Source organism: Typopeltis vanoorti, chromosome 5, assembly GCF_054136105.1.
Source record: "Typopeltis vanoorti isolate ZY-2024b chromosome 5, IOZ_Tvanoo_1.0, whole genome shotgun sequence".
NCBI classification, from domain to species: Eukaryota; Metazoa; Arthropoda; class Arachnida; order Uropygi; family Thelyphonidae; genus Typopeltis; species Typopeltis vanoorti.
This window is the reverse complement of record NC_143553.1, coordinates 55,728,725-55,752,554: the sequence shown is the minus strand read 5'-3', so window position 1 is coordinate 55,752,554 and position 23,830 is coordinate 55,728,725. Positions and strand designations below refer to the sequence as shown.

The 23,830-nt window shown below is 36.1% G+C and overlaps 1 protein-coding gene across 4 annotated transcripts in view; it reads right to left on the bottom strand.

The window, feature by feature from the left end:
- Positions 1-23,830, bottom strand: part of LOC150106429 (eukaryotic translation initiation factor 2-alpha kinase 3-like) — a 326,794-nt gene that overhangs the window by 270,434 nt on the left and 32,530 nt on the right. The window contains exon 1 of one of the 4 annotated variants that reach the window (XM_090393134.1): positions 13,371-13,451. The exons of the other annotated variants lie outside the window; for them this stretch is intronic. Within the exon in view, the coding sequence (XP_090249260.1) occupies positions 13,371-13,433 (63 nt within the window). The 5' untranslated portion in view covers positions 13,434-13,451. Of the gene's footprint in view, positions 1-13,370; positions 13,452-23,830 lie in introns of those variants that run through there. 4 annotated transcript variants of the gene reach the window in all.

Genomic DNA, 23,830 nt, shown 5'->3' with positions numbered 1-23,830 from the left:
TATTTCAAATGTGAATGGCTCTATTACCTGGCGTAATATTGCACAGTGATCATAAGTATGGGTAGTAAGGTTGAGTATCATTTGACATCATAATAATACAAACAGAATGTGATTCAAGGATGAATCATTCGCTACTATGTACTACATAACTAAAAAAACAATTAATACAGGAAAGTAATAAAATAAAATAAAAACATTTCCGTTAAATTGGCTTTTTTTTTTAAGTATGAATATTGTTATAGAATGCAAAATTACACTTTGCAGAATTTCACGGAACACCACTTCAGAAACACTGGTATGTATTCTAAGTAGTTAAGTGGGTGTAAAATAGCATCTTATGTGAAGAAAAAAAAAAAAGAAGTTTAGTTTTAGAGTGAGAAACTACTGATGATGCATTAATGCAAGGATATGCTGAAGGTAAATGTCAGTCCAAGGGGAGAGATCTGATGCTGTGTGTTATTTTTGTACTACTGAGGATAAGAGAAAATAAGCTGAGGTCCCCTTTTTTTTTCAAGAGAAAAGGCAAGACTACATTTTGGTGGTACTGAAGGTGACCAGATTATCCTAGCCCATTGAAAGATGGTACAGAGATCAGTGTTTAAGGTATTGATGGTAGATAATTTTGAAGCTTTTGATGTCTGAGAATTACACTTTGTCAAGAGAGAGTAGGATGAATGGAGTGTACTATCATCAGCAAAGCTGTAGATGGGAATATTGGTAGGTCATTTACATATATGAGAAAGAGGGTACAGAATAGAGGTGACAGAACAAAGCCCAGAAGTAATCTGTATTGGTGGAGAAGTTTAAAGAGAGGATACCATCTACCATGACACATAGTGAATGACCAGAGAGAAGGCTGACTATCCAATTACAGAGAATGGCAAGTAGACTGACACAATTTGTTTAACAGGTCTCAATGTCAAATATGATCAAAATCCCTAGAAATGTTAGGAGTGACAGCACATTTTGCTAAACCTTTTCATGGCAAATGTAATGATGTAGGATAAGAAGTCTGCTATGGCTCTAGATTGCAGAATCCATATTGGTGTTGTTGATTAACTGATGACTGTTGATGACTTTTTCCATTATTCTGGAGAAGAGGGAGGTTATGGCAACAGGTTGATAGTTGGATGACAGACTTTTACCTCTCTCTTTTAGAATAAGATTGGATATTATGTTGGAAATATGCTTATTTCCATGCATTGGGTTAAGTGCCAGCTGAGTACAGGGCGCTGCAGAGATGAGAGGACAGGAGTTAGATCTGAAGTGCAACATTTAAGTACAAATGAACCAGAAGACTTTTTAGTGTCCAATTTGTTTGGTATACTTTTGATGTCTCTTTTTTTTGCTGAAAAACCACAAGGTATATGGAGCTTGATTGCTGATATGGTAGGTGACTTGCCTCAGTCATCTATGCAGGAGTTGGAGAAAAGAGTGATGCCAGAAGGTTAGTGTTATCTTTCACTGGATGACATCTGGAGGAGAGAGACCGGTGCAAGTGCACAAGCAGCAGATGGTGGCCTTTGAAGGAGAAGGCACATCTTCCATTTGTCGGGAGATGAGTTTTCTGCTACTGGCTTTTATGAAGACAGATTTGAGTTTGCTGATGGTTGTTCAGAATTTGCATGCTTCTGCAAAGGCTAAGCATGAAGCTGGGGATCTCATTGCAAGACAACTGTAGTAAGCTGTTTTTTAGTTGTTTTTTTTTCTTTAATTGCTTGTCAGAAAACCACTCTGACCTCATCATCTTCCTATCCATGAAACTTAACCTTCTTCAATCCAGCTATACAAATAGTGGTCATTTTCTTAAATGACTTTAATGTCCACAATACCAATTGGCTCCCATTTTCAAACACCATCATTTTGAAAATAAAGTTTCTGCTTAAAGCTTCTACTTATAGCAAAGTTTTTGCTTTAAGCAAACGACTTACTGCAAATTGCACATCTACCTACCCGAACCCCAGATAACCCTCTCCACTTTCCTGTCAGCCTTGATTTTTTTAACCAGTTCTATTTCCAGATATACCATAGAGGTCACTTCTCCTGACAGTAATGCAGATCATAATCTTGTTCTTTTTCCATGCTTGGTTTCAAACATGGAAAAAGAACATGTTTTCGTGGAAAAATTTTCGAACAGCATCTTTTTGAAAACTTTACTTTCAAAAAGATGCTGTTTGAAAATGGAGCCAGTTGGTATTGTGGACATTAAAGTCACTTAAGAAATAACCACTATTTGTATAGATGGATTGAAGAAGGTTAAGTTTCATGGATAGGAAGATGATAAGGTCAGAGTGGTTTTTCTGCATTTGGGAAGTGGTAAATACAGCAGATGATGGTCAATGAATGAATAAGGAAACCTTGAGCCAAAGGAGACCAAAAGAGGGGGATTCTGAATTATGCGTTCTCTGGAAGATAGTGTCAGAGCTCACAAAGGACACAGGTGCTACCCTGTAAAAACCAGAAATAATAAAGTATGTAATACAGACACTGAAGGTGGAGTGTAGTTGATGTTACAGCAAATTGGGTTTCTCTCAAAAGTAGAAGATCTGGTGTGGATGTCTGTAAGTGACGATGGACATCATTTATGTTGGCATTTATGCAATGGAGGATGTTGGTGTAGTGGATCTAAAAGTTTATTTATTTATTTTTCTAAGGATTCTGGCATGTTTTGTGCATTTTGTTAGATTTGAATATATCTTATAGAAAGTATATAACATGTTACATAAGCCGCTGTAAGTCATTCATAGATGCAGTCATTTAATTTTGTAGTGACCGTACCTAAACTTAATTTTTCAAGTAACCAGTATGGCTATGGCCCTTGGTTACACATCAATTCCTTATATTTTCTTTTCCTATTTATTGTCATAAGTTTTATCCTTAACATATGTCACTACATTAATGTTTAAGTGATTATATTATATATTTATTTATTTATGCTTATGGCTACATGAAACTGGTAAGTGAAAAGTACAATCACAATTTCCAGCAACAAATGATGAAAATCTTAACATATAAAAGTTCATTACATAAAAGGCACAACCAGCTTTCTAAGTCTTTCCTTACTGTTTTTTTTTTTAAATAAAGCAAAAGTAACTTATCATAATGAAGCCAGGGACAATTATTGTCCTACTGTAACAAGTATGACAAGGCTGCATGTTCTCACAACACTTCACAATGCAAATGTAGCTGTATCCTTGGTTTAATTAGAGAGCAGTTGAGAAAACTTGATCCATTAGAGGGGGCCCATTTCACATCACATCATCTTCTAACATGAGGAGGAGTTCTACTGATACCATGACGAGGACTATAAGAGTGACTACGAGAATAACGTCTTCGTAGTGAGACGGGACCATGATCTTCTGTTTCCTCCATAACCACTGCCACACCAACTACAGGTCAAGGTCCACGCTAGAAAACCAATTCAAGACCTCATCCATCACTTTATGGATATCCTGTAGGCCACCACCGTGAAACTGGCGCCTTGAGCAGTCGTACACAATATGAGTAATCGTCTGAGTCACGGGAGAACAATCACAATAAGGTTGATTTGACAGCCCCCATTTATGTAGAAGGTAACCGCATCTGCCCTGATCCTATTTATTGATGACCAAATCTTCCTAGGAAGATCAAAACCAGCTTGCAGAACACAGAGATCTTCTACCAGGAAGCTGTTTGTTGGTAGATTGTTGGACCAGTGTTCAGACCATATGTCAGATATCGATGGCAGCGCAGCTGAAGGGAGTTCGTCCATGAACCAGAGAGGAAACTTGATCCATTTGAGGGGACCAGAGAGTTCGTCCATGGACTAGATTTGAGGTCTAGACTAGGTGGGTTTATGAGAGTCTGATGTAGGGGCAGGAGTGGGTTGCTCACTGCTTTATTAAATTCCTTAATCGAGGCTTGTCTTCTTCGTATGTGTGTGGTGGAGCAATGTTAGATAGAACAGGCAGCCAGGAGTGCTTCTCACTGTCCCACTAAGTGTGCGCACGGTAGAGTTTAGCTGGGTGCCTATAATGTTAGTGTGTGTACTTCTTTCCGAGACAGGGGCACAATATTCTGCTGCAGAGAATGCAAGGGTTAGTGCACACAACCTTAGGACTTCTGCACCACAACCAAAGGTTGTTCCAGCAAGCCTTGGAAATTATATTATTTCTTGTTTTAATTTTGTTGGACAGGTTGTTGGTGATGTGCCTTTTATAGGTTAGGCTTCTGTCCAGGCTCACCCCAAGGTATTTTGGGTGAGGCTCGTGTTCTACCATTTTTCTACAGAAAGAAAGGTTGAGTTGTCAATTCACCTCTGCATTGTACAGGTTGAATACTAAGGACACTGTTTTCGTTGGATTTGGCTTCAATACCACTGCTTAAAGTACTCTTCCAGAGTGTTCAGGTCTGTATTCGAGGTTGATTCTAGGTTGGTAAAGGAGGTGGATTGAGGTAAGATCGCTAGGTCATCGGCATACATATACTTGCTTGATCTGATATGAGGTAGATCATACACTGTTTTCGTTGGATTTGGCTTCAATACCACTGCTTAAAGTACTCTTCCAGAGTGTTCAGGTCTGTATTCGAGGTTGATTCTAGGTTGGTAAAGGAGGTGGATTGAGGTAAGATCGCTAGGTCATCGGCATACATATACTTGCTTGATCTGATATGAGGTAGATCATACACGTAGATTTTAAAAAGTATAGGGGATAACACAGAGCTCTGAAGACTATTGTGAAGGAATCTGGGCCTGCTCTTTTTTCCAACAATATAGACCTGGATTTTTTTGTTGGAGAGAATAGAATCAAAATATTGGAAAGTTTTTTTTACACTTTATAATATTTCCTAGTTTAAGGAGGAGGCCCCTGATCAGACAGTATCACAAGCAGATGTTAGGTCAATGAAAGTGGCTCCAGATTTAAGTTTCTTCTGGAAGCATGCTTCAATTTGAGTTTCAATATTATACTGAATATTGTATATTCAATATTATACTGAATATTGTATATTCAATATTATATATGAAATACAGGTATCTCTTGCTTAATGCAGGATTTCATTAATGGAGCAAAATTAATTGCAGCAATTCCTTGATACACATGACAAGAGTTTTGATTAACGCGCCTTTAAATTTACCACGCAAAAACATGCAAGCCTCGTGGAGTGAGCATGATGACGTTATTCCTCCCACGCAGTTGTGCTCCCAGAGCCTGAGTGTCAGCCAGTTACTTTGCTGCCAGCATTAAGAGTGGATGTATTACAAGCTCCAGTTGTTCTGCTGTATGTATTTACAAATTACGTTCTTCGTAAATTTTATAGTCTATTAATCATGTCGAAGAATAACAGCAATCCCACAACTAGGTCATTAAGTGAAAAAAAAAAGAGGAAAATAATTACCTTAGATACAAAACTTGATATAATTAAAAGATTTAAACGTGGTGAAAGTAAAATTAAGATCGGAAGCAAATTTGGTTTTAGCGAGTTTACAATACAGACTATTTTATCCAAAGCTGATGAATGTTGCGAGCAAAGCAAAGTTGCATCTACATCTGCAAGAGTGCAATGAACACTTAACCAGAGTGCTATAATAGTTGAAATGGAAGATGTGTTGATTATTTGGCTGGAAGCCTGCAATCAAAAAAGAATTCCAATTAGTGCCTATAATACCGCCAAAGTTCCAAGCCTCTTTTCAAGACTGAAAGAGACTAAATATAAAGAAGACAATTCAAAATTCACAGCTAGCAAAGGCTGGCTTGAAAATTTTAAATCCTGGACTGGACTAAAGAATGTGAAAATAACTGGTGAAATTGCAAGTGCCAATGAAGATGCTGCATTCACATTTCCTGCTGAGCTGCAGAAAATTATCGAAGAAAATGATTACGGTTACTGCCAAATTTTCAGTGTAGATGAAACTGGCCACTATTGGAAAAAATGCCTTCTAGTATTTTTATATCAAAAAAAGAAGTAGCGCAGCCTGCTATAAAGTATCAAAAGATCGCTTAACTGTTATGCTTGGAGGGAACGCTAATGGAGATTTTAAATTGAATCCGCTGCTTGTCTATCAAACTCAGAACCCAAGAACGTTAAAAGGATATAACAAGAACACTTTAGCTGTAATTTAGCAGGCGAATCAGAAGGCTTAGGTTACCTAAATTCTATTCAAAGATTTTTTTTTAAAGTCTTATTTTTGGCCGGCAGTTGAAGCTTATTGCAAGAGAAATAATTTAGCTTTCAAAGCTCTTTTGCTTTTAGATAATGCACCCTGTCATCCAAATTCTCTTAATGATCTGTGTGAGAATGCGAAAGTTTTATTTTTCCCACCAAATACGACATCACTGCTACAACTTATGGACATGGGCATCATTGCATCAAAGCCTATTTTCTTAAAAAGACATTCTCAAAGGTAGAAACAACAATGGGAGAAAATGCGATTAAGCTCCAAGAATTTTGGAAAAAATTTACAATTGAAAACATTCATGACTTGTGGGAGCAAGTGTCTTCTAGCTGCATGAAAGCTGTTTGAAAAAACCTTTTGCCAGAATGCGCTAATGACTTAGGTTGTTTTCAAAATCCTGTGAACAACGTGATCGAAGAAATCATTGCAATTGGTGAAGACCTTGGTTTTGGTAGTGTTTATGCAGAAGATGTTAAAGAATTATTGGATTCAAATTCAAAAGATTTCAGTGACAACGATCTTCTTGGAACTGAACAACAAAGCACATATGAAGACAACGAACAAATGGAACGTGAAGATGAAGTTCCAAAGGAGATAACAGTCAAAGAACTGGATGGAATATTTCGCATATTAGTATCGCTTAAGCAGCAAGTAATGGATATTGATCCAGATGTTAATCAAAGAATGCTTGTTTGCTGAGGTCTGGAGAGTCATTTTGCTTGTTATCATAGAATTTATGCCAATAAGAAAAAACTAAAACTGTTCAAATGACTCTTGATAACTTCTTTTGATAAAAAAAATTGCAGTAACTAATGTAGGTACTAGTATTTATTAAACCTTTAATTTGCATTCATTTTTTTTTTATCTTTCCTAAAAGAGTACCATATAAAACAAATTATCAATACAATAATCAATCATGGACGAATTGTAATTTTTAGCATTCATTATCATTCATTTTAAAAATTTATGGAATTTACAACCGTGTTAAAAAAACTTTTTTATTTTCCTGATGTTTTGATCTTTACATCAAGATCATCATCTGGAGCATACATTAATATACAAAACAAGCTGAGTTACATTATTAACTGTAAGCTAAAGAAACAATGATTTGATCACATGTAATTCTACTGCCATGACCTCTGGTGAAAAAAAAAATTAAATAAAATAAAAATAAAAAATAACAAAATTACATCAAGCTAAATTCTATTTACGATGACAGGAATAAACATTCTTTCAGATGGTTTTCTTTCAGATACAATGATGTCTTATTTTTAGTATTACAATTCTTATTTTTGCTTTTAAGATACTGGATTTTCTACAGTCCTGTTTATAGTTGTTCTTAGTGAGGAACGTTCCGTGGGTAGAATATATACCTTTCATATGTTTGGGATTTTTAGACCATCATTACTGTTCAGATTGGGGTGGTTGATAATAATCTCACATGCTTCCTTAAATTTCCGTTCATACCATGTTTCAGTGCGATGTAGACAGCTAGTGCTTTTCCACTCAATTCTGTGTAAGGTATTCAAGGCATGATCAGAAAGGCCAGCATCACCATAATTATCATATTTAATGTGTCATTTATGTTCTTTTTGTCTGATAGGAAATGTGCATCCTGTTTCTCCTATGTATGGTATATTGCAAGTACAATAAATCTGGTATACTCCAGGGTGGGCTAGTGGAGGGAGTGGGTCTTTGGATGAGTTGAGTAAGCTTTTTAATTTTGCAGGAGGTTTAAAGGTGGCTTTGAGGTTGTATTTTCGTAGTACTCTGTTTATTTTGTCTGATGTTCCTTTAACGTAGGGAATGGTTATAGTTTTACTGTAGTCTGGTTTGTCTTTGTTTTTATTGAGGTGTTGTAGAGAATTTTGTTAATAGTGTTTTGGCTGTATCCGTTTTTTTTGGAAAGTATTAAAGATAATTTTAAATTCGACTTTTAGTGCCTGTTCGTTGGAACAAATCGTTTGCATCCTGTTTTTTAGCGTGTTGATGACATCTAGTTTTTGTGTTGGATGATGGTAGAAGTTTATGTGTATATATTATCCCGTATGTGTCGGTTTCCAGTAAACAGTGAAGGAAAGATTGCCAGAGGGAAGACATGTGACAAGTGTATCCAGAAACAGAAGTATGTTGTGTTTATCAATTTCAATTGTATGCTTTTGTGTTGTTTGTTTAGGTGGCTAAGGAATGCGTCTAATGTCTGGCAGCCATGGGACCAGATCGCGAAAACATCGTCAACGTATCTAAGCCAGACTTTGGGTTTTAAAGGGGAGGAACCTAAGGCAAGTTGCTCAAAATGTTCCATGTAAAAGTTAGCAATAGGTGGGGGGGGGATAATGGCGAGCCCATGGCTGTGCCTTCTTTTTGCAAGTAGAAGGCATTTTGCCATACAAAATAACCCGACCATAATACATGCGCAAAGAGCACCGTGATATCTGGAGGGAATTTGTTCTGAAGGAGAAGGATTGTGTCATTGATTGTGTCGGGACATTCGTGAAGAGGGCAGAGACGTCAAAACTGACTAATAAATCATCTTTTTCTAATGTAATGTCTTTGATAGTGTTTATGAAGTGTTGTGTGTTTTTGATATAGGAGGGGGAATGACCTACCAACTCCTTGAGTGTTGCTGCTAATTTTTTGGCTAAGCGATACGTCGGGCTATCAATTCCTTCAACTATAGGTCTTAACGTGTGTTTTCTTTGTGAATTTTCGCTAACCCGTAAATTCTTGGGGAGTGCACATAGCAAGGAAATAGTTTTTTGACCGTATCTTCAAACCAAGTGGTAATTGACTTAAGTAGTTTCTCTGTTTTGTTTTTTATTCTGTTGGTTGGGTTGTAGTTAACTAATTTGTATGTGTTATTGTCAGAGACCAGTAGTTTCGTTTTTTCTATGTAACCGGTACGGTTTAAAATAATGGTGGCATTTCCTTTATCGGCTCTGGTTATTACTATGTTTTAAGTGACTTTATCGCTGTTAATTTGTGTTTAGTAATGTTGCGTGTTATTGTTTTGTTATGATTTAAAATGTTGGCAGTTTCTAAACATATTTTGTCTGCTATGTTATTAGGGATGAATCTTAGGCCTCTTTCAATATTACACATAAATTCAAGTTTGTTTATAGATTTGCTACAGCAAAATTTAAACCTTTGTTAAGTATAGAGATTTCATCTTTGTTTAGATAGGTTGACTATGTTATCGATACCTGTGGGTGATTGGTGGCTCCTCTTGTTTCTTGCTTCTGGTTGGTTGTTGTTGTTCACTATGGCGAACTTTGAATATGGCAGCTGGTTTTGTTGTTCTTTTAGTCTTTGAAATTTGGAAATTAGGTTTCCTTTCTTCGTTTGGAGGATGTGGTTTGCTGTGTTATCCGTAATCTTTTCTAGATTCATCCAGATATCTTCGTTACGTAGCTTGAAAGTTTAGTTTTTTTTTTTTAGTAGCTGGTTTTGTGTAGCGGCTAGGTTATTTCTGGTAGCTTGGATCTGCTCTCCGAGAACTGTTTTCTCCATGTGGTGGTATATTCATTGCGCTTTTGTTGAGGTGAATTTTCTCTTTAGCCTGATGCAATTAGGAGTGATATTGCTGTCCCTACACTGTTTTAAAAAAGCCAGTCGATTGATCAAATTTGAAACTTGAATCTTCAGCTCACCGTATTGATTGCATCACTTGTGGGTCAAATCTCCATGAATTATTGTAATCCTTTCTTTTAGAGTTACACGGTGATCAGCATTCATTTTAAAAATTTATGGAATTTACAACCGTGTTAAAAAAACTTTATTTTCCCTACGTTTCGATCTTCACATCAATATCACTCCTAATTGCATCAGGCTAAAGAGAAAATTCACCTCAACAAAAGCGCAACTCAGCTTGTCTTGTATATTGATGTATACTCCAGATGATGCTCTTGATATGAAGATCAAAACGTTGGGAAATTCCATAGATTTTTAAAATGAATGCTGATCACTGTGTAACTCAAAAAGAAAGCATTCATTATTATATTTGATTAATGCGATTTTGATATACGCAGTAACATCGAGGGATTAATTAACCGCGTTAATCGAGGGATACCTGTGTATATATATATATAGTATTTTTTTTCTATGCTCCATTATCACTTACATTGGTGTAACAGGCATCACTGTTGAATGATGTTATCATTTGTACAACTTCTTCAGTCTTAATAATAATAAATTTGATAATTTGATTTGAATAAAAAGGCAAATCATTTGAATAATTACTTGCAGTTGCAGTTTACTTTTTTTATAAGCCAATTAGTATTACATGTACACATTTGGCAAGTTACAACACTTGCATGTACATTTTTAGAATGCAGCATACAATGCAGAGTGCTTTAAAATAAATAATTTTATGCCTAAGATTTAAATACAGTTTTTATATTTTTTTAATCAACTCAAATGGTTTTTTATTTTCTCTCACTCTCTTTCTTGTCTTTATTTGCTGAAATTGGTTTCCTGAAGGAGGCTTAACTTAAGTGTAGTGACATTATGATTGTTAGTTATATGTTTCATTACTGATTATAAATTTGGTATAAGGATCAAGTAGGGACACGGTAAGAGGGGACAGAGTCATGGACTCACTACCATACAGAGAGCAACTAGTCTCCTTGCCATAATGTGGCCTTTTGATATGCTTTCTTCTTTTCCTTCACTGCCTCTTTAACTTCCTGTGTCCACCATGTAGTTCTGATTTTTCTATCCCAATCTCACCACATGCCTCTCCAGCTGAATGAATGTTTTCTTCAGGAAGCCTTGTCAATGGCTCCTGTTCTCAAATGCTTTCATTTTTTTCTTGAATAATGTTTGTGTATTTTAGTCTGTAGTTTAGTTTGAGAGCTGCTCAACTTTTATTCGCTTTTCTTACATGTTCTTATTTTCAATATGAAATTCAATTTTTTATCCTGTTCACGACTAAATGGTGATCACTTGCAATTTCATATCCTCTGTGCACTCTAGTGTCCTGCACCAGTGAGAAAACATCACTATCAACAATAATATAGTCAATGAGACTTTTCTAATTCCTTGCTTCTTCTCTCCACGTGAATTTGTGCACATTTTTATGTTGGAACATTGTGTTAATAATAACCAGTCCATGTCCTGAGCAGAAATCCAATTGGTATTTGCCATTATTATTAGCTTTGCTCTTTTCTTCAAATTTTCCCAAAATATTTCTGTATGTCTGACAATCATTTCCTACCTACTATTTAGATCTCCAGCAAGGACGAACTTTTCCTTTTTCACATGGCCATCATCAAGGATCACAAAAAATAACAATATGTGCATGCAAGCATTAACACTGGGAAAATGAAAGCAGAAGAAAGGCAACCAAAGTAAGGTCTAGAGTTTTAAATGGTGCCCCTTAGTTGGCTAAATTGGTATGGTCTCCATTGGGGTGAAGATCTAAGGATTAACGCTTCCCAAATTTAGGGCAGTCTCGTGCACCCAAATTTGTTGAGGTCTGGAAAATTTTTCAGGGCTGAGGAATAGCCTTTTATATTTGTATTTGCAGCAGTGCCTTCTTTCAGCATATCCTGTGTTGAGTGTCCACAGCATGGTTGGCAAGTCCTGAGTGGCTGTGTTGGTGGAACCAGATGTAGTTCTTGTGTTCAGAAATTCTATTATTTGCTGCCCTGCCTGTTTGGCATTGTGGGACAGTTTGAAACTGCAAGGAACCTGGTAGGTCTAGGGAAAGTGGCTGGTTTTGGTGAAGTGGATAAGAGATACAAATTTTTTATGTGGTCTGTAAGTAGCTGTAAGGTTGTATTTCCTTAGGAATTTTCAGATGTGCCCTGGATATATGGAATAGATCTGGAGTAATCTCTGCTCTGAAAGGGAGGGAGAGTGTAAAAATAATCATAATTTAAAATTCTGAATATTTTTACGAATTGTTTATTAGTTTTGTTTTCATAACACGCATTGTCGGCACGTGCGATGTGCCAGTTATTGAAACTGTTTTATCAAAATGATATGTAAAGCAGTTAAAAATTTTATGTACTTACCGGATTCGAATAGTTGTGTTACTTTAAACAATTTTATTGCAGTTTAAAATATTAAGTTTTGTGTTTTGAAGAGACATCCTTGTTACGCTAACGGAAACACCATGTCAGCCATTATATTTAGTTTCTAGCTTGCCATTTTCAAGGAGTGCGCATGCTCGCCGAGAAGTTTGATGTGTGATTGACAGCTGACAAGAACACATTCGGTATCAGAGTAACGGGTATAAACAAGATAGCGTTCGAGAAGAAATAAGAATACAGGCCGGCAGACATTTAGATTTGGAGGAAATCGAGTTTTTTATGTGACAGTCGGAAGAAAATTAATAGCATATTCCAAAAAAGGAAAATCATGGAACTATGAAGTTTTAAAGTGGAATACGTATTGGTAAATAAAAGGGAAATATTGCTATAGGCATTTTAAAAGGAATATTGGAGGAAACGCTAATTGGAAGATTTATAGTAGATTCCGAAAAGGGAATTGTAGAACTGTGAATTTTTTAAAGTGGAAGCGTTAAGACTGTCAATAAGCATTAGTGAATACAAGAAGAAGTTGCTATTTACGTTCCAAAGGAATGTTCGAGAAAACTCTGATTAGGAAGTTTCATCTGTATTGAGGATGCCGGATCTAACTATTATTTCTACTAAAAAGAGACAGAATTGAGTCAGGAAGAATTAATGTGTGCTACATGAGTGATGAGAAAGGATCCTGTGAAAATGAAGAATAAAGTCATATAATCTTTGGAAAAGGACCTTGACAGAGAAAGAAACTGGCTATGAACATTTTGTGATTGTGCAAACAAAGTGTTTAGTCTAGTCTTAAGTGTAAGTTTATTTTATAAAAAGGCCTTGGATACAATTAAATTTATAGTTAGTTATGTAATATTGTTTGAAGTGTATATACATTGTTTTTGTTTTATTAAATGTGTTTATTTTGTATTTTGGTCTTGAGTCAGTGATTTATTTGGATTCTGAAAGCAACAGTAAAAAAAGAGGTCACTGCACCAATCGGAGTGAACCCTTGTGCAATAAATAAATATATAGGACCACTCGGAATTAAAAAAAAAATAATTGATGAACAGAGATCATCTCTATAGACAGGATAATATTAAATAATTAAAAATCCTATATTTAAACAATGGTGCAGCTGGTAGGATTAATATTATGATAATATTAATATTATCATAAAAAGCCAGCTTGGCTACCGAGTGGTTAGCGTATCCGCTCTCCAGCCAAAAGGCTGCAGGTTCGAATCCCGTCGTAGGCATGGATGTTGTGTTGTCTGTGGAAACACTAGTGGCGGTGGATGGCATTGGTGTAGTTGCAGTCAGTTGGTGGAGTGAATGGTTGAGACAGTTGTAGAGCAGGTGCCCTCCCTCGATGAGTCTTTGGACTCCCTGGAAGTGTCAAATAATAATAATAATATCTATCTATATAAAAATCTCTATAAACAGATCATCTAAATATAATAATTTCTTTTTTTTAACAATATGGTCAAGTTCAGTAGTTAGGGTGCTATTATCAGAACTGATTAATTTTGTCCTATTATATAGCGTTTTTATAATCCCATATTGTTGGGAAGAAAGATGACTGCTGGTGAATTTATCTACTTGTATGTGTAAGTTTTCTGTACAGAAAAAGTAAGGGATCCATCAGGCTGGTGAGTAATCCGAGTATCTAGGAAAGGAAGACTGTCGTTGTTTTCCTTTTCTAAGATAAACTGGCTTCTGGGGGTGTTGCTTGTTTAGATGCGTTAAGAAATTGTGGGAAGTATCTAGGCCATGTGACCAAATGGAGAATACATCATCTACATAGCATAGCCAGACAGTGGGTCTATGTAGGGCAGGATTTAAGGCTTTTTCTTCAAAGGTCTCCACGAAGAAGTTGGCCAGGGGTGGAAAGAGCAGAAAACCCTTTACTGTCCCATCTATCTGTTTGTAGAATTTTCCTTGCCAAACAAAATAACCTGACTCCATGGTGAACTGAAACAGGGCTGAGATATTGGAAGGAAATATGGCTAGGATGAGGTCTAAGGTATCTTTGAGTGGGACATTAGTGAATAAAGAAGAGACATCAAAACTGACCATTATATCAGTGTCTCAGAATGCTAGGTTTTCTATACTGGCTTTAAATTGGGGTGAGTTTTTTTTTTGTGCAAAGGTGTGTTGCCAGTATACTGTGTGATCACTTTGGCTAAATGTTTGGATAATTTGTATGTGGGTGAATCAATTCCATCCACAATGGGACGTAATGGTGCATTTTGTTTATGAGTTTTTGGTAGCAATATATTTTTTTCCAAATTTGGGAAGCATCAATCCTCAGCCCATTAGTCAAGACTACCCAATTTATCCACTGGGGGAGGGACACCATTTAGGACTCTAGACCCTACTTTGGGGGGGGGGGGGTGCTTAAGGGTCAAAGCTGTATAACTGAGAGGAGACCTCCACATAGCCTTTAAAGGAATGCGGAGAACCGACCAGGTCTTCTGACCTAATGTCCAATCCTCACCTTCTCATGGTGCACCCTGTTGGGTATCTACTTGGATACTGAACGAACGAGGATGGGGCTGGAAATTTGGGATTTAGCTGACCAAATTGTATTCTTATTGGATAAACCAAAATAAAAAATGATGGTACAACATGACAAAATTTCATGCCGGCTGGGGCGTCGCCCGGTTAAACAAGGCCCCCGCTGTTTTCGCCAGGGAACCAGGGCGAACAGCAAAAAGTCAGCTACTGGAACAAATCTGAAAACAAACTCCAACTCAACATCACCAGAGTTAAAGATTGGTACTATCAATGTAAGAAGCCTGAATGGCAAAGAAATGGAGCTAGCTGAGGAATTAGATAAGTACCAGATCGACATAATAGGGGTGACTGAAACAAAAAAGACCAAAACAGGCGAGATCTTTCTGAGCAATAAATACAAACTGTTATATTCAGGCAGCCATAGTATTCAACACAAAATATGAGGCTAATCTTCTTGAATGGCAGTCAGTCTCAAGTAGAGTGATGTGGGCAAATATGAGAATGGGGAACTGGACAATGAGACTTATTTGTGCCTATGGTCCCACAGAAGGTTCTACTAAGGTAGAAGTGGAAGAATTTTTTTGAGGCTTTAGAAAAAGCAACTGACACAATGAAAAAGGAAAAGTTGGTCCTTGTTGGGGATCTAAATAGCAGAGTAGGAAATGACTGTGAGACATACAAAAATATTTTGGGAAAATTTGGAGAAAAGATCAAAGCTAATAATAATGGCAAATATCTGTTAGATTTCTGCTCAGTGACATGGACTGGTTATTACTAACACCATGTTCCAACATAAAAATGTGCACAAATTCACATGGAAAGAAGAGGCTAGGAATAAGAAAAGTCTCATTGACTATGTTATTGTTGATAGTGATGTTTTCTCCCTGGTGCAGGGACACCAGAGTGTACAGAGGATTTGTAATTGGAAGTGATCACTATTTAGTCTTGAGCAGGATAAAATTGAATTTCATACTGAAAAGAATAACATGTAAGAAAGTTTTAAAGCGAATAAAAGTTGAGCAGCTCTCAGATATGAACTGTAGACTAAAACACACAAAGATTATTGAAGAAAAAATGAAAGAGTTCGAGAACAGCAACCCAACCTTGGAGATGCAGTGGGAAACTCTGAAGAAAACATTGATTGATTCTGCCAGAGAGGCATGTGGTGAGGTTATCTGCAAGGATAAAAAAATGAGAACTCCCTGGTGGACACAGGAAGTTAAAGAGGAAGTGAAGGAAAAGAAGAAAGCTTATCAAAAGTTCCTGTCAAATAAGTCACCTCGTGCTCTTAGAGAATATAGACACAAATGCAAGAATGCTACACACTGTGTAAAACTAGCTAAACAAAAGTCATGGGAGGACTTTGGCAAGAATATAGAAAATAAATATCAAGAAGGTGGTAAGATATTCTGGAGGTTGTTGAAGAAGCTTAAAAATGGAGGAAAGAGTGCTGTAAAAGGAGTTAGAGATGATAAAGGTGACATGAAAACAGCAGAAAAAGATATCCTTGAAGTATGGTGTAATTACTTTGAAAAACTGCTAAATGAAACAAGCAATGATGACAGCACAGTGGTAAAAAACAATGACCAGGCATGCAGGCAGGAATACATATCCATACTTGAAGTAGAAAAAGCCATTAAAGGCTTGAAATGTGGAAAGGCAGCTGGAGTAGATGATATTCGACGAGAAATGCTGAAGTACGGTGGTATAAGTCTTACAGTGGCTGCACTGCATAGTCCAGAAAGCCTGGACAGAGGGACGAATTCCCAATGATTGGAGTAGAGCTCTCATAGTACCCATATATAAAAAGGGAAATAAAACTGAAAGTGAGAATTACAGAGGTATTTCCCTACTGAGTGTTCCTGGCAAGATCTATGCAAGTATACTTGAGAAACAGTTGAGAAGAATTGTGGAAGAAAAGCTTGTTGAAGAACAAGCTGGATTCAGGCCAAACAGAGGTTGTCAGGATCAGATTTTCACTTTACGACAAATAGTCGAGAAAGCATGGGAATATGTATTTAAGTTTTGTTGATTTGGAAAAGGCATATGACAAGGTGCCAAGAGAGAAGCTATTCAATACGCTGCAGTTATATGGTGTCAATGGGGAATTATATCGAGTTATACATAGTCTTTATTCGAGTTGTAAGTCAGCAGTTAGAATTGAAGGAAGTACATACAGGAAGATGGTTTAATGTTTAATCTGGTGTGAGACAGGGATGTACATTATCCCCTCTATTATTCATTATCTATATGGATCACATTATGAAGGAAAGTGGTATTAAACATGATATCAAAATTGGAGATGTTAATATCAGCTCTTTGCTTTATGCGGATGATGTTATACTTCTAAATAAATCTGCTACAAGTCTGCAAGATTCTCTGACTAAATTGAATAACTGTTATAAAAGATATGGTATGAAGGTCAGCAATAAAAAGACAAAAACAATGAAAATAGGCAGAATCATTGAAAATGTCAACTGTGTTGTGAATGGAGAACCTGTGGAACAAGTAAAACATTTCAGATACTTAGGCACGATTTTTACTGAAGATGGTAAATTAAATATAGAAATAGACAACAGAATCAACAAACTGGTATGGTTGGAAGTCAACTGAATAAATGTATATGGAATAAGAGAGAAATTAGTCAAAACACTAAATTAGCTGTAAACAAAACAGTGTTCAAGCCAGTTTTAACTTATGGATCTAAGAGCTGGGTTAGAAATAAAACACTTGGCCAAAGACTAGAGACTGCAGATATGAGAGTCCTGAGAAAGATTATAGGCATGAACAGATGGCATCAATGGCAATATCATATTAAAAATGAGGATATTAGGAAAGAACTTGACATTGTCAGCATCCAGGAATGTGTTAGCAGAGCTAATCTCAGGTGGTATAGTCACTTAAACAGAATGGGCGAGGAAAGATTACCAAAACAAGTGTTCTCTGCCAAGTTGGCAGGAAAACGACCCAGAGGAAGACCAAGATATAGGTGGATTGATACGGTACAAAGTGCCTTAGACGATAGAAATATAAGATCTGATAATGTTGGAGTCTTGACAAGTAACACACTGATTTGGAGGAAAATTGTAGATAGGAAGTTAGTAATAATGTAGTTTTTTCATGTAGTACTATCATATCCTGTACACCCCTTGAGGGTACATGGCAGGAATTTGATGATGATGACCCTACTTTGGTTGCCTTTCTTCAGACTCATTTGCCCAGTGTTAGAGTCTATGTGCACATATCGTTGATTTTGTGATCCCTGATGATGGCAATGTAATGTTTCAGTAATATAGGAAAGCATTAATTAAAGTTTTTATAATTAATATTTTAGTATACATTGTCATTTCTGGGAAAAATAATACTTATGAGTGACCAACATATAAGCCTATCTACCAGAAGTATACTATAATTCTTATTCCTGTCCAGTTCCATGTGAAGAAAACAAGATTTTGCCATTTGAGCAACTTGTTATGTTGTTCAGCATGTTTCTGTTTGAGAACAGCAGTTCTGTAAGCACAGCTAACTCTGCTGATCCTGTCAGTGTGTAATGAGGTTCTGTACTTTTCCAGCATTGTAGGCATCTCTGTGAGGGTACGACAGGAAGTGAGGGTGATTGCTGACCATTTTGAGTCAGTAACACGATTCCAGAGGAATCGTGTTATTGACTATAGAGGAATCATTAATATAGAGAAATCTTATAGAGGAATCATTAATCAGAAGATGGCCAGTATGGCCATCTTCTGATTAATGATTATTACTCTTCTCCTGAGTGAAGATGTTGCTTGTATGCTGTTCCATTTTCTCAGCACCTGTTCAAAGCAATTATATAATCATGTATAGATACAGATATATTATAGATATTATTGTCTAATTTTATTTAATTGCTTTAAAACTTAATACTACATTTTAAGGGTATAGGTACACTGATTAATATACTAAATATACAGGCCTGATTTTCCATTAACTGTTCAAATGAACCAATATTTGAGAAATTTCTTGGGCAAAAATTAACGAACATTTATTATTATTTTATCATCATCATCAGCATCAAATTCCTGACATGTACCCTCAAAGGGTACAGGATATGATAGTACTACATGGAAAACTTACATCGTGACTAATTTCCTATCTACAATTTTCCTCCAAATCAATCTGTTACCTCAAGACTCCAACATTATCAGATCTTCCATTTCAGTCTTCTAAGGCGCTTTTCTGTATCAATCCACCTATATCTTGGTCTTCCTCTGAGTCTTTTCCTGCCAACTTGTCAGAGAATACTTGTTTTGCTAATCCTTCTTCTCCCATTCTGTTTAAGTGACCATACCACCTTAGATTAACTCTGATAACACATTCCTTCAAGTTCTTTCCTAATATCTCCGTTTTTAATATGATATTGCCATTAAAGTCATCTGTTCATGCCCCTAATCTTCTCAGGACTCTCATATCTGCAGTCTCTAGTCTTTGGTCAAGTGTTTTATTTCTAACCCAGCTCTCAGATCCATAAGTTAAAATCAGTTTGAACACTGTCTTGTATGCAGCTAATTTAGTGTTTTTTGACAAAGTTCTCTCTTATTCCATATAATTTATTCAGTTGACTTCCTACCATACCAGCTCTGTTGATCCTGTTGTCAATTTCCATATTTAGTTTACCATCTTCACTAAAAATCATGCTTAAGTAGCTGAAATGTTTTACTTCTATAGGTTCTCCATTCCCAATGCAGTTGATATTTTCAATGCTTCTGCCTATTTTCATTATCTTTGTCTTGTTATTACTGACCTTCAATACCAAATCTATTACAACAGTTATTCAAATCAGTCAGGGAATCTTGCAGACTTGTACCTGATTTATTTAAAAGTATATCATCATCCACATAAAATAAAAAGCTAAGATTAACATCTCCGATTTTGATATCAGGTTTAATACTGCTTTCTTTCATAATGTGATCCATAGAGATAATCAATAACAGAGGGGATAACATACATTCTTGCCTGACACCAGATTTAACATTAAACCATCTATCTTCCTACTTCCCTCAATTCTAACTGCTGACTTACAACTCAAATAAAGACAAATTATTGCTTGATATAATACCTCATTGACACCATATAACTGTAGCATTTTGAATAGCTTTTCTCTTGGCCCCTTGTAATGTCTTTTGCAGCTCTACACAACTTAAATACCGATTTTTGTTATATTCCCACGATTTCTCAACTATTTATCGAAAAGTGAAAATCTGATTCCAACAGCTTCTATTTGGCATGAATCCAGCTTGTTCTACACCAAGCTTCCCTTCCACAATCCTTCTCAACCGTTTCTCAAGTATACTTGCATAAATCTTACCAGGAACACTCAGTAGGGAAATACCTCTGTATTATTTCCCTTTTTGTATATAAGAGCTAGACTCCAATCTTATTATTTATTTATATATTTATTGGTTTCTGGAAGACATTTCTGCTGAAGTCATGTAACTTTAAAAAAATAAAATAAATAAAAAAAAATAGGAATTTTAAGATTTCTACTCAATTCTTCAACTTTTACAGGAAACGTGACATTCAGGGAAAAGGGGAAAATAACAACAAATAGGCATGCTTATAGAAATCTATTATACGGAAGAAAGGCAGTTTGTAGTTTGTTTGTTTTAATTTTTTAATAAAATAACTAATTCTGCCAACTACATCATCCTTACCAATGGGATAACAATTTTTTTGGCATACTAGGCATTTACAATAACATTAAGCAATATTATAACTAGGGATGTGTTGAATATTCGGTTTTGTTTTGGTATTCAGCCAATTCAGCATGTTTTGCAAATATTTGGCTTTGGGTGAATCAGAAACAAGATTTGATATTCAGCCAGTCAAAACAGAAAAAATTCCTCTTTTAAGTCATAACAAATGCAACGAAACAGAGAAAACTCCTCCCTTTATCTTGTGGAATCCTAATGCTCACTGCTGTGATTGCTATAGGCACTTAATATGATGCAGTTGTCTCTATTTTTATTTTAGTTTATATTATGAAGTCTTAAAATAGTGAAAAAGTGTACAGCTTTGGACAAGAATAATAAAACAAGTTACATTTGAAATGTTTATGATTTATGTGATGATTCAAGATTTCCAAACATAAAATATGCATACAGCAAACAGGCAAACAAAAGAAGAGCATCAAAATTGCATTCAATCAACAACAATTTAAATACATTCAGCTCAAATCACTGATCACTGATGGAACCACAGCTAAATTTATTGAGCTCTTTGAAGAAATTACCAAAACAATGAGTTTTTAAATATTACTTTAATTTCTGAAGTGTGCCCCCAACTATTAAGATTCTGAAAATATATTTATTTAAAGATGATGATGATAATTTTATTGGAGCAGGAACAATGATAAAATTTCTTAAACTGAATTAAACTTACCAAGAAATTATATTCCTGTTTAATGCTTTATCCAAAATGTAAGCAAACAAAGTGTGTGCATATGAAATTTCTTCATGACAAGGATATATGTATATAGACTAATGACTTCACATCAACAGACTTAGTATATCATAATGCAAAGCACCCATCCCTTCAGACATGTACAATGCTATGCACTATGGGAAGCACCACTACCCAGACCTGTTTAAAGTGTTGCTGAGGTATGTTAATGAGCAGGGATGCCTCTCCAAAAACTCTGAGTGAACCTAAAAGAATCACTACTAAATTCATATCACTCCAGGACAGGAAACTAAGCAATGGCTCCACTCAGTGACAGACAAAAACCAGCCACCGAGCAGAATCTCTCTACTCCCCAGGAAGCAAATGAATTTATGTGAAGGCATACATGAAGCAAATAAGGATGGGAATCACCAAGTGAGGAATCAAGTGTCTCAAGCGAAAATATTGAAGAGGGCAGTCAATTCAAAAAGTAAAGGCAGGCAGAGGACTAAAGGAATGCTGCAGTTTCTATATACTAATGCCAGAAGTATCAGGAACAAGAGAGAAGAGTTTTTGCATTGGTTAGTGCAACCTCACCAAAAGTTATAGGCATTAGTGAGAGTTTACTAACAGCAGATGATGTAGTTATAGGGATTGAATGTGAAGGGCTTAGTATTTTCAGGAAAGATAGAGAAGGTAAGATGGAGGGGGGGGGGAGTATTCCTGATGATATCAGATGAATTGCAACCAAAAAGAATAGGAGACAGATGGGAGGGTAGCTGTTCATTTCAAGCAATCTAGCATGAGATTAAGGCCAGTAAGACAAAATATACAGTTGGCTGTTGCTATAGGTTAGGAAGTTCTACAGATGATCTGGAAGACATGCATCGCCAAATGAGTACAAGTGATTATTATGGAGATATAGACTGGAAAGAAGAAAGATCACATGGCAGGAAGAAAATGGAATTTATACATCTGATAAGAGATAATTACTTGAAGCTGCATGTGATGGAGGAGACTAAGGGTGGAGGAGTATTGGACATGGTCATAGGATCAGAAGAGTAATCCATAACCAAGGTCACCACTTTGCCTCCAATTGGTGAAAGTGATCATATGGTCTTGACTTGGGAGATTGTAAAACATAACGAATATTCTATCAAGAAGGGGTATTTGTGGAGCTACAAGGCAGGTGATTATGACATGCTTAGGAAGAAGCTTAAATCTCTACCATCGCATAAAACACTGCAGGATAAGGATGTCAGTTGTGCAGTAGTTAAAGGTCATTTAGAGGAAGCAATATTAATTGTATACTTAGGGTAAGGAGGGTTAATTGAGTAGGAGTTTAAACATGGGTTGAAGAAGAAGAAAATGCTGTGGATGGTATATAAAGAGAGAGGTGACCAGCAAACTCAAGAATAGAACAAGGCTCAGGCAAAAAAAAAAAAAAAAAAAAAAAAAGGTGACTAGCATGGCAAGTAAGGCCAAATCAGATTATAAAAAGAATCTAGCCAAGCAGGCCAAAGGAAATTCCAAAGAGTTCTTTTGTTATGTGGCAAGTAAGAGAAAGAATGAACACGGAAGATTAACATTAATGAGTGATAATGGTCACAAGGAGACAGAAGCAGATAAAACAGCTGAGTTACTGAGTGACTACTTTAAAAGGGTATATTATCCTAGTGAGGTTACTGCTTTAACCTATGTAACAGACACTAATGTGGGAACAGAGGTGGATTGGAGGTTTTTTTTTAGGATATTGCAGAATCTCAATATAAATACAGCTGTGGTATGGGATATCAGCAAAGTTTTCGTGAAAATGTGCAAGGGAACTAGCAATGCCTTTAACTAAACTCTTTAATTTAAGTCTCAGCTCTGGTAGAGTTCCAACTGAGTGGAAAGGGGACTAAATAATTCTCTTGAATAAGGGAGGTTCTAAGACTGCAGTAGCAAATTACAGACCAATCAGTATCTCAGGCATGGTGGTAAAAGTACTAGAAAAATTGGGAAAAAAAAAGAATTCAAGAATGGGTCGATCAATATATGATACTGTAAGAGGATTAACATGGCTTAGTGAAGGGTCAGTCATGCCTTAGTAATTTACTAACTTGTTATAATATAGTAACAGCTTAGTTGGATAAAGGAAATGACTACATAATGAGTTTGCAAAGACATCTGACAGAATACCACATTGAACTCTGTTAAGCAAATCAGAACAAATGGCGATGGATATGGCACTGGTTAAGTGGATAAGAGGATGGCTGAGGGGCAGATATCAAAAAGTGGTATATGGAGGGACAGAATCGAGGAGAAAACAAGTGACTAGTGATGTGCCGCAAGGTTCAGTGCTGAAACCATTGCCGTTTAATTTTATATAAATGATATAGGAAATAACCTGAAAGGAAATATTCAGTTGTTTGCTGATGATGCAAAATTAGATAGAGTAATAATCAAGGCAATGTGGAGAGCTTGCATTATAGTAGTGTCAGTTTAATGTCAAGAAATGTTAAGTTATGCGTTTTGGGATAAATAGATTACAAGCTGTGTATCACATTAATGGCAATGTACTCTAGGAGATAGATGAAGCTATTAATTGGGGTAGACAGAGAGTTAAAGTTTAGAGGGCATATTGCTAAGGTAGCCCATAAGATTACTTGGCTATAGAACACATTAGCAAGTAGGGATAAAGAAGTTGTTATTCCTCTTTATAAGCAGCCCTTGACACA